Raw genomic sequence first — 11,337 nt, 5'->3', positions numbered from 1 at the left:
GTTATTCCACTGTTGCGCAATTTACTTCCTGGCAGGCCTTGGCCTCAAAACACTCAGTAGATAAATCCAAGCAAACATTATGTGCCTTTCAACACACACGCACACACAGTGACAGTTGCTCTGGAATTTCCTCACTGGACTTTATCCAAAACCAAAACAGCCTCTCTCACTTTTCCTAAATCTAATCCCCCCCCACAACTGAGCTGTGGGCAGGTCACAGGATCATAAATAAATGCCTCTCACACACACATGCTCATAAACGGACCCGTACAGGCAAGAAACAGCTTTAGTCCCACAAAGAAACGCCAGTGGATAAAAGAGAAATTACGGAAGAAAGAAAAAGAGTAAAAGCTGGTTTTGATGATCACATTGCATTGCCAAACAGCTTTTGAGGATATGAAAACAGTTATTGGCACAGACGATTCAGAAATTCTGCAATAAAATCACACTCTCAGTCAATGATTTCAACAGTCAGGATCTGATTCTACAAGAGATCGGTGGATTTTTCAGAGACTGGAGCACAATTTCCTGAAAATAAATTTCTTGCATTTTTATCGTGAGTATTTGTTGTTTCTTTCTGAGCATGTTTTATTTTATTTTAATTTGCTGATTCTTTTTAAAAGTTTTTTTTAGTATTATTTAGGTTTTAGTTTTTTGCCTTTAGGTTGTAATCAGTGTGTATTTTGCAATATTTCAGCCTATGTACTTTTAAAGTAACCAAATAAACTATAAATTAACTGGTGCACCTTAATGTACTGTGTGCAGACAACAATTACATTTGATTATACCACCATCGCCTGTGGTGGCCCAAAAAACAAGCATTTAAATAACTTAAGGAGAAATGTAATCATCTACAGCCACAGCACTTGTACCAAATGTGTGAAAGAAAAGTGTAAATGGTGTTCTTTTAATGCACTTTTTTAGTGCAACTTTGTTTATCTTACTGTGTATGGTGTCATCTCTTATTTTTTAGAAATGAATTCAGACTCTGTTGCAATGACAGATCTCTGTGAAAAGATGCATAAACCGGAGACAGTGTGCATCTTTGGAACGGGTGATTTTGGACGCTCACTGGGGCTCCGTTTGCTCCAGTCAGGATACAATGTTGTATATGGATCCCGGGACCCTAAAAACTCTCTGTTGTTGCCTAAGGGGTCAAAGGTCATGACTCATGCAGCAGCAGCTTGTGAAGCTTTTGTGGTATTCGTGGCTGTGCAGAGGGAGCACTATGGATTTTTGAGCTCCCTGGCTTCAGATCTTGAGGGAAAGGTACTGGTAGACGTCAGCAATAATCTCAAGAGGGGTCTGTACCCAGAATCCAATGCAGAATACCTGAGCAGGCTGGTTCCAGGGGCGACGGTAGTCAAAGCCTTCAACACCATCTCTGCCTGGGCACTGCAGTCAGGAGGACTAGATGCCAACAGACAGGTAAAACACACACACACACACACACACACACACACATAAACACAATTCAATCAGGTGGACAGAATATACTAACAGGCAGGTAAAACATGTAAATAAATGTAATATTGTTTCATGCTTCCACACATTTTGTTCAGATGAAGCAATCAAAGCTATAAAATTAGTGAGAGAAAATGATTAAGACAGAAATTCTCATGCATCAAATTTTGCAAAATGTTGTTAATCATTTAAGCAACAAGTGGCAAAGCACAGAGAAGCTGTTTTAAACAGAGCTGTTTAAAATTTAATGAATCAAGCTTAACAGACTGTCTCACAAAACAGCCTTGAATGAAGGTTTTTGTATGAGCTTTTGTCATTTTAATATGAACAAAAAGATAAATCAGACATGACAAATGGCATACCGCTGCACTTCATATTTGTTGTATTTCATCTGAAAGGCAGCTGGATGACATATATCATCCAACAAAAACAAACAGCATTTCTACACAGTACAAAAGAGCCATTAATGCATGTATTAATGTCTGTGTCCATGTCATAATGCTCTGTTTTAGCAGTTCATTGTTCATGAAATGAGGCAAGCATCTCCCTCTTAGCGATAGAGTCTTTTTGTAGGAAAGTCATATTTACATCAGCAGGTGGTGGTTGAGAGCTCTGGCAAACTATTATTATCGTTATGTAAGTGCGTATGTTCTTTGACACCTGTTTGTGTGTTTCTCAATAAAAATGAATAGTCACACCCGGCCAAGCAGTCTATTTGTTATTATTTCTCATTTTGATTATAATTTTTTGATCTTTTTTTTTAAAGGCCAACTGTGACAACATATTGTATTGGTTAGGCCCAGACTGTGCATTGCTGTGAACTAAATGTAATTCCCAGAGGATATTTCACTGCTGTCTGAAACTATTAAAGGTGCACTTTGTTTCAGAAGGTTGTGTAGGTCAACAGAATGAAAACTTGTTAGAATAAGTAAAATAATCAGAAGACTTGAAAATAATTTGCTGCTTGAGTACTTTTTGTTGTAACACTTTACAATAAGGTAAACATTAGGTATCATGAACTATGAACGACTTAGGTTACTGTTTCGAATTTACAAATATAATATTGTTAATTCATAATAAATCAATGTCAATTTAAACTTGAAATCTTAATCTTATATGTAAAAATTAACATTAAATGTAGATTAAATGTGCACTACGATTTTCCATGACTTAATGAAAAAAAAAACATTATAACATGCAAGTAACTTGCAATTTTGTGTTTCAATGTCCGTTTTGTTAGTAGCAGGTGAATGTTAAATAATATTACGTAACAATATATCTGTAGTCTGAAGTGAATTAAATTTGTTTTCTATACCACGTTAAATTGTATACATTGTATACTTCTTCTTCATCATTTGATTAGGTACTTCTCTGTGGCGACCGTTCTGATGCTAAACAGCAATTGATGGACATTGCTCAAAGTCTTGGTTTCACTGCCTTGGACAGAGGCTCCCTGCGGGTGGCTGCTGAGTTAGAAGATCTGCCCTTGCAACTCTTCCCTCTCTGGAGACTTCCTCTCAACATCGCCATTTGTTTAACAGCTTTCATATTCTTCTACGCGCTCACAAGAGATGTTATCTATGAGCGTGTTACCAATGGTAAAGACATTGCTTTTCGAATTATGATCTCGCTGGCCAACAAGGCCTTTCCTATCGTCTCTCTGGTGATGCTGGCCCTCTGTTACCTGCCGGGCGCGTTGGCTGGATTTCTGCAACTTTATAACGGCACCAAGTACCGTCGCTTCCCTGATTGGTTGGATCGCTGGATGCTGTGCAGGAAGCAGCTGGGTCTGCTAGCGCTGGCCTTCGGTTTTCTACATGTTCTCTACACTTTAGTTATACCCATCAGATACTATGTACGCTACAGGATAAATGTCTACACTATATCACTGGTAAGTTAAATTCTTTTAAGAATAATATTCTTATAGTTCATTTACCACCAAAAAGCTAAAGCTTTAAAATCAATACGAAATTAAAATTAACTTTCTTGATATCAAAACAAACATCTCTCCCCATTTACTTTCTTAAAAAAATTCAAAAACATAAAGAATCGCCTACACTCCAAATGCTCTCGCTGCACTTTGATGTCATACGCTGATCTGTCTTCCCAGCGTCTATGCATCTTGAACAAGCCTTGTGTTGCATAACATGTTAGTGAATTTGGGGGCAACAGACCTAGATAGGGGTCCGCTAGGGATACGATCCTTTTAGGTAGGGACGTGTTTGTTTTGTTGATTTGAAATATCAACAGTGTTTCTCAAAAATCACTTTCTGCACATTTACTAAAAGTATAATCCACTAAATTTCGATCCTATCTGACATCAAGACATACAGCATATGGAACACACACTTTTTAAGATCCAACAAATTCCTGAGTTAATCAAATTAAGTCCAGCCCTTATTTTTTTATTTTTATTGTTGAAGATCCTGTTTCACTAATAAATAACATCACATTACTAAAGTAAATTGAACTGCAAATGCTATTTGATGACTTTACAGCTCTTAGTCTACTACAGGCAGGGTTGGGCAAAGATACATCAAAATGTATCTTAAAATAAAATACCAAGTACATTCATTTTTAGTGTATCAAAATAAACTACAAAATACAGCAGCCATACCAAGTATCAAAATAAACTACGGTATTTTTGTATTTTAAAAATACTTTTACAAGGGATCATGAAATTTCTTTGCAAACCTTCCATCAACTGGCCTATTTGATCTATCCCTTCACCATTACACTGACAATGTTTGATAGCAACAGCTTTTCTCCGCCCGAGTCATGCAGAAAATCTGACATATGCAACCAGTGAACAGATCAAATATTCACATATCCCTGTGATCTCCCAGATGAAGGTTAGTTTTAAAGTAACCAACATTTTAATGTTTAACAGTTTGCGAATGACTCGAATTGTATCCTAATTTAGTGTTTGATAACGAAGGGCCTACTTTGCATCAGCAACACTGATGACAAACAAGCCATTCATAAGAAGACAACTGATGGCACCTGTATTCATAGCAACTAGTTTTTAACTAATGAATCATTTGATTGTTAATCATAAATATAATAATATATTATGTGTCAGGCCGTCATTCATGAAATGGTATGCAAAATTATGATCCTACTAAACAGCTACTTCAATTAGGGTACAATATTTAGCAATCAAATATTTATTTATCAATCATTGGACACCTATTTAGAAGTTGTTGCATTACGATATTATTAAACGATCAATATGTTTTGATTTTAAATGTAGCCAGAAACGTAATCAGAAAGTAACAACAGAACTTGTCAAGGAGTATTAACCCAACTCCAACCACTGAATCAATTGAGTGCCATAGAAGTATAGAGGACCCATACACATATACACTTATAATAAGTGCAACTGCACCAAGCACATCACATTCTATTACTCATTCATCCGTGCTTCCTTTTCCACACCAACGTTCCAATAATTCCTGCCCACTAAAAGCTGCACAAATATATTTGCTTACCCCGACAGGCCTATGTAAACGATTTAGAAAAAGTTCATTCGATTCACATTTTATATCATCGCCAATATGTATTGTCATATCAACAAGCCCTAACATGCAGTAATTCTTTAAACACATTTGACAAGCTAGTTGATGCACTATTTTAACTTTAGTCAACATGTAAAATTGACCATTACATCCTCACCTTATCTTATTCCAGAAAAGTCCCTCACCCAATGCTGAATGGAGTCGTACAGTACAGCTGCAGCAAACTTGATGAATGTTGGGGTTGGGGGGAGTGTGTGTGTCTAAACTAAATCAGCACCCTGATAAAGAGGTTAACTGGCACAAAGTATTTTATGTATTTTGAAAATCTTAAATTTGTTTGAATACAAATTAAATTTGAAGGCTTTAAAATACAAAATAGTACTTTGTATTTCAAATGCGTATTTTGAATACATGTGAAATACTGCGCATCCCTGACTACAGGCTACATTAAAGCTGTAAAAATGGTGTGCACATCTGCCCATATTAAAACAAAGACACACAGACACACAAAAATTGTAAACGGGCTAAAAAGTGAAACTAACAAACTAACGCACTGTGTTTTGCAGGTAAAAGATAATAAAACCTATGAGTTTGACAACATGGCAGCCTGGCGTTATGACTCGTACTATTCCATGGGAATTCTTGGATTTGGGCTGTTTGTCCTACTAGGAATTACATCCCTTCCATCTGTGAGCAATTCCCTAAACTGGAGGGAGTTCAGTTTTGTTCAGGTATTACACTGACAGTCTTTGGAAATGCATGAGTTTGAGTGTCACTGGAGAATATTTTATTAATTAGTTTAGAAAGTATTATACAATATGGACAATGAGTTTTTTTTTTTTTTTTTTTTTTTGTCTGGTTGTTAGCTGAAATATATATATTATATTACATTAGTATATATATTCACAGCATTGATCAAAACAAATGTGTCCAGTCGGTTTTTAATGTTGAACTATGATCAAAGAAGGACATTGACAGTGATGTTTGATGATGATTTTTCTTCATTCTTTTACAGTCTAAACTAGGCTACGTCACCCTGCTGCTCTGTACTGCTCACACATTTCTGTATGGCTGGGACAGTTTTTTGAAACCTTCATCATATAGGTGGTGGATGCCTCCAGCATACATGTTGTCTCTGGTTGTCCCCTGTGTGGTTCTGATTCTAAAGCTAATCCTGATCACTCCATGTGTGGACAGCAAGGTCACCCGTATCCGTCAAGGCTGGGAAAGACAGGGCAAGACTTCAGCAAACAACATAGATACAAAGACAAACCAACCACTCATGGCATAGCCATCTTTAAACTTTATGAAAACTGTGAGTTGGACTTGCCCCGAACTTTACTGCTAAAAGTGCTTTAAAATGTTGCAATGAAAAGGTTGCAATGGAAAAACTGATTTAATTGAGCAACTGACTTTGGATTTGACTTAGACTCAAAATTAGAGACAGCATAGATCTTTAGGTGTACAAGAAAGGATAAATATTCCCTCCTAATACAGACATTGGGCCTTTTTATGGGCATTCATGAAACATTCATAAATATATGAGTAAATTCTGATTAATTTACGCATAAAACAGACCTTCCTGAAAACTCTCCTACAGATTCACAAATACTTTGTTAAGGTCAGATTTGATAGTTAAATGTTATTGAATTCCAATCATTCATAAATAGGGCGCGCATGCACGCTCATTCACAATTAGCATATTCCCCGCATATGATTTACAGCTACGCAAATTACGTATCTAGGAATGGTGTGGAATCCTTTGAACTCAGTTCTCAGGTTTAGCAAGTTATATTACATAAAAGCATAAGAGATTAATAGGCTATATATGTTGTTTGCTATTACGCGTTGTTTGCTATTAACATGTTATAGTAGTATCTTATTTGAAGAATAGTACTGAATATAAAAGTGCAGTAACCATCAATATTAACTTCTCCATTGTTGTGTTGTACAAGTATGATGGTTGGTCAATGTAGTGTTTGTCCCGCCCCTCCTCCACTGTGATTGGACAGCTGTGTAAAAAGGGACAGTTACAAGCTCTGCGTTTTACCAAATGATGAAGCGTAAAAAATGACAGGGCAAATGAACTCATTAGATATCATTATAATATATAAAAATGCAGTGTCATCAGTTTGTCTAGAATACAGAGCATTTGAAGGTTTTATGCACTATTAACACGTGGTAGGGAGCAGGTGTAACTAACATTTTCAAAATACGGACATTTTCATGAATCCGAAAATTTATGTCAGAACGACTTTCTGAACGATTTGCACAAAAATTTGTTCTGCTAATGTTTCATGAATGAGGCCCATTGTCCATTAGACACAAAATTTGGGACAATTTTTTTGGGGGCCGAATGGTCCCTACTTTGCCAACTTATATTCATTAATATAAGATATAAAATATTCATTTTATAAGATAATAGGTGGCAACAGTAGCCATTGAATGATTCACGTTAAATCAAGGATTCATTAAAACCCACTTAATTTAGGAACAAAACAAGTTGTTATCTTCATGAACATTTCATTGCAGTTGCTCTACCGACTCGTTCAAAACACTGATTCATTCAGTAACACTGATCCAGGTATTCACTACTGCACGACCCACAATTCTGGATTTTATCTCGTTGGTTGAGCCTTAAACATTAGAGTTGACTTGAACTCATAACAGAGACTTAACAGCTCTTCTGCTTGAGTGTATGGAAGCCCAGATGAGAGAGAGAGTTTGACTTCTTAATACACTTCACTATGCTGAGCGCTACTTACAGTTAAGCGGCACTTATTACAATTAACCAACTGTAAGAAATTCTTTGGAGCTGATCCTTCAACTCACACTGGTGATTACATCTCACATGATCTCACATTACTCTATAACCTACAAATTCCATTTAAAAGCCATTCTCACAAATGCATATATATGTGTGTGTGTGTGTGTGTGTGTGTGTGTGTGTGTGTGTGTGTGTGTGTGTGTGTGTGTGTGTGTGTGTGTGTGTGTGTGTGTGTGTGTGTGTGTGTGTGTGTGTGTGTGTGTATTGACCATATATTTATAGTACATCACAACATAACCAATCTATATCATCTGTGTTCATGTTAGAAATTGTCAATCCCCTTTAAAGTATACAAAGGCAGCAATGATGGGGCTGTTACTTGTCTTTTTTATTACCTGCTTCCTCTGGGCTATTTCCTCTCAAGAGCCTCCCAGTGGGCTTTTCCCTTTAGATATTATCGATCCAAAACTGAGCAGCAACTTACTTCTTGATCTGTTTCTAGTCTGGGCTTTCCTGTCTGCAGGAAAGCTCATCTTTCTGTCTCTTGTGAAGTATAAAGAAGCTGTCAATCACATTGGCATTCACCTTCACTGGTGGATGTGCTTTTATGAAGAATTACAGGCTGCAAAGAGTGTAGCTTAGACCAAAATAGCAAGGCTCATTTTGTGACAAATATTACTGAAAACCTGTGGGCGCACCATTGAAGAAAAATAATAACTTTGCTTATTCTGAGCACAACATTGAGTGTGTTTAACAATAATTATTGGATATTCACTTTGATTTTATTTTTGTATTACATATATACCAAATAAAAAAATGGCATAGCACTCTGAAATTTACATTTGCATTATTTAAAAAATAATTATTCTGCATGGATGTTTGGAAGGTCTAAGCCATCAATAGCAAAATCATGCTGAAAATACATTTCAAATAAGACTTGATTGTATCTGTTTGGACAAATTAAGGAACACTTTATTGGTTTTATTGACTTAGTACAATTTATTATATAATTTTGTTTATATATATATACACACACACACACACACACACAGAACAAAATTATAAACGCAACACTTTTGTTTTTGCCCCATTTTTCATGAGCTGAACTCAAAGATCTAAGACTTTTTCTTTGCCGACATAATCCATCAACCTCACAGGTGTGGCATATAAAGATGCTGATTTGACAGCATGATTATTGCACAGGTGTGCCTTAGGCTGGCCACAAAAGTTAATATACATAAATATATATATATATATATATATATATATATATATATATATATATATATATATATATATTTTAATGGTGTATATTATGTCACCAAAATTTGCACCATGCTCTTTTTCCACATACTTTGACGTAATATTGGACAAATCCTCCAGACAACCATAAACGCTGCAAATAAGGTGTTGCAGGAGACAAAGGAGCCTCTCCCAACACTTTGAGACACACTCTCCAAGACTCATCACCCTGGAGTCTGACTTTCCGGCAGTATTTATCTATAAGTAACTTTGTATATTCGCTGTGGACTCTCCGATCTTTAGAACTCGAAAAAAGCTTCCAGCTCACTCCTACAGAACTCATCACGAACCTCCATTGTCTACCGCATCTGGATGCTTGTTCAGCAACAAAGCCAATGCAAGTAACCGTTTCCAACTAATTAGCCTATATTTCCTAGAACTGATAAATGATTATACTGTCAGTAGACAAACAGATTAAATCATTGTAATATTGATTCTGCTAGAGTTAATCCTAAGATCTGATCTAAATATTCATAATTAATTATAACCAGTTATAATTACTTATAAATATAATTCCCTTTTGAGCTAATTTGCTAAACATACATGCATATATATATATATATATATATATATATATATATATATATATATATATATATGTATATATGTATATATATGTATATATATATACTTAAATATTAAATATAGCTTAGATAACACTGAATGTCTGTGTCTTTGCTTTGACATTTAAAACAGATTCAGAGTTGAATTATTAATGAAATTCCATTATCCATCTTAAATATTAAATTAATTATTAAATATCAATTGAATAATTTAAGCAAAATCATAAACCCGCCATTAAGGACTTTCTCAGGTACCGTTATTGACCTTGCAGGATAACCATAAATAAATAAGACCAATGACAATTTTGTAGCAGTCCAAATACTTTTAATTATATCTACTGTATGCGGTCACCCAAGTTACTGTTATCTTGTGTTGTAATGCTGTGTTTTACGTCACTTACATAGACATATACTTTGAGACAAAAGAATTATCACTCACAAACATGACAGCATCACTAATGAGACGGCAGGATGGACTTTTAATTAGAGAGATCATAATGCCATGTAAGATGTCATTTTTGTTTTTGTCATGAATCATATCAAAGATGAGCAGGTAGAAGAAGCCCAGATGACGTCTCTAGAGTGTGAAAAGTCTCATAGCTGCTCAGAAGGAGCTTCTGTCCTAACCAAAACTCAATGTCCATCACTAGTCTGGTCTCCACAGATACAACTCTAACCATGGTGAAACTGAATGTAATTTATCATCAAGCACAGTTTCAGTTCACTTAAACTATGTGCTTTCACAAGAAACAATAGTATTTTTTGAATTATTTAGGCTTGAGGAAAAAGGCAAACGAGTGTCTCTTTGAATGAAACCATGTGCCTTTTGGGACTGCGATCAAACAATCTGCAACACACACCAAGCACAGTTGTTGTGGCCTCACCACAGACATCTCTCAGGTGATACAAAGTATCGTCATAGAGGGGAATGATGAAAGGCTGTTTGGGTTACAACTCAAAAGTGCCCGAGCACTGAGGATTCTGTGTCTCTATTGCCTGTGTATATTTCAGCTCTTCTCTTGCAGAATGAAGCTGGCCCCATTTCAAAGACACTTTAAAAGCAACTAGAATACAGCATCCTTCCTCCTCTTCCCCCCACTCCACCCACACACACACACACACACACACAAACAACTCCCTCTATTGCACACACACACCAATGTGACTACATCACAGTGTAATCTATTCTGGATTCATGTTTTTGGTTTCATGTGTTGGGTTTTTTAAAAACTCTACCTCCCAAATTAACTTCCTCTCAAGCTCTCTACAGACCGACTGCAAGTCAAAATATTGTCTCTCTATGTTGCTGAAAAATATGTTAGTTTGCTTTGACAATCATATAAAACCACTAGTTATGTAAACCAATCTGCAAAAAAAAAAAAAAAGTTTTGAAGGGTATTCATAGTACAAAGAGGTTCTACCATTTGGCATTAATTGGACAATATAGAATTTGTAGCCTCTCAGCAAACTGAATTAAATTGGCAGGAACAGAAAAACATTTTCTTGGCTAAATGATCACAGAACTGGCAGCAAAGATCAGAAGTATCAGTATCTCCTGAATAATGAAAAATGACATGCTGCTGATTATGTAATCGACCCAAACTGTTCCAAAAATATCTTAAAAGTATAGTTCACCCAAAAATGAAAATTTGCTGAAAATGTACTCATCCTCAGGCCATTCAAGATGCAGATGGGTTTGTTTCTTCATTGGAACAGATTTGGA

General features: G+C 35.9%; 1 protein-coding gene across 1 annotated transcript; it reads left to right on the top strand.

The window, feature by feature from the left end:
• Nucleotides 1–240: 240 nt before the first annotated feature.
• On the top strand, nucleotides 241–8,576 carry steap4 (STEAP family member 4). Its single transcript, XM_019101597.2, has 5 exons — nucleotides 241–556; nucleotides 974–1,428; nucleotides 2,828–3,355; nucleotides 5,549–5,713; nucleotides 5,998–8,576. Exons 2-5 carry the CDS (start codon nucleotides 976–978, stop codon nucleotides 6,271–6,273), a joined length of 1,422 nt encoding a protein of 473 aa, XP_018957142.2. The 5' UTR covers nucleotides 241–556; nucleotides 974–975; the 3' UTR covers nucleotides 6,274–8,576.
• The last annotated feature ends 2,761 nt before the right edge of the window (nucleotides 8,577–11,337 follow it).

This window comes from Cyprinus carpio, chromosome A16, assembly GCF_018340385.1.
Source record: "Cyprinus carpio isolate SPL01 chromosome A16, ASM1834038v1, whole genome shotgun sequence".
In the NCBI taxonomy this organism is placed as follows: domain Eukaryota; kingdom Metazoa; phylum Chordata; class Actinopteri; order Cypriniformes; family Cyprinidae; genus Cyprinus; species Cyprinus carpio.
Note: the sequence above shows the minus strand (reverse complement) of the source record. Positions and strands in the feature narration are given on the sequence as shown.

Coding starts and splice junctions, on each gene's coding strand:
- steap4 (XM_019101597.2), top strand. CDS start 976: ATGAATTCAGACTCTGTTGCAATGACAGATCTCTGTGAAAAGATGCAT. Junction 1,429..2,827: donor GACTAGATGCCAACAGACAG/GTAAAACACACA, acceptor TCATTTGATTAG/GTACTTCTCTGTGGCGACCG. Junction 3,356..5,548: donor ATGTCTACACTATATCACTG/GTAAGTTAAATT, acceptor TGTGTTTTGCAG/GTAAAAGATAATAAAACCTA.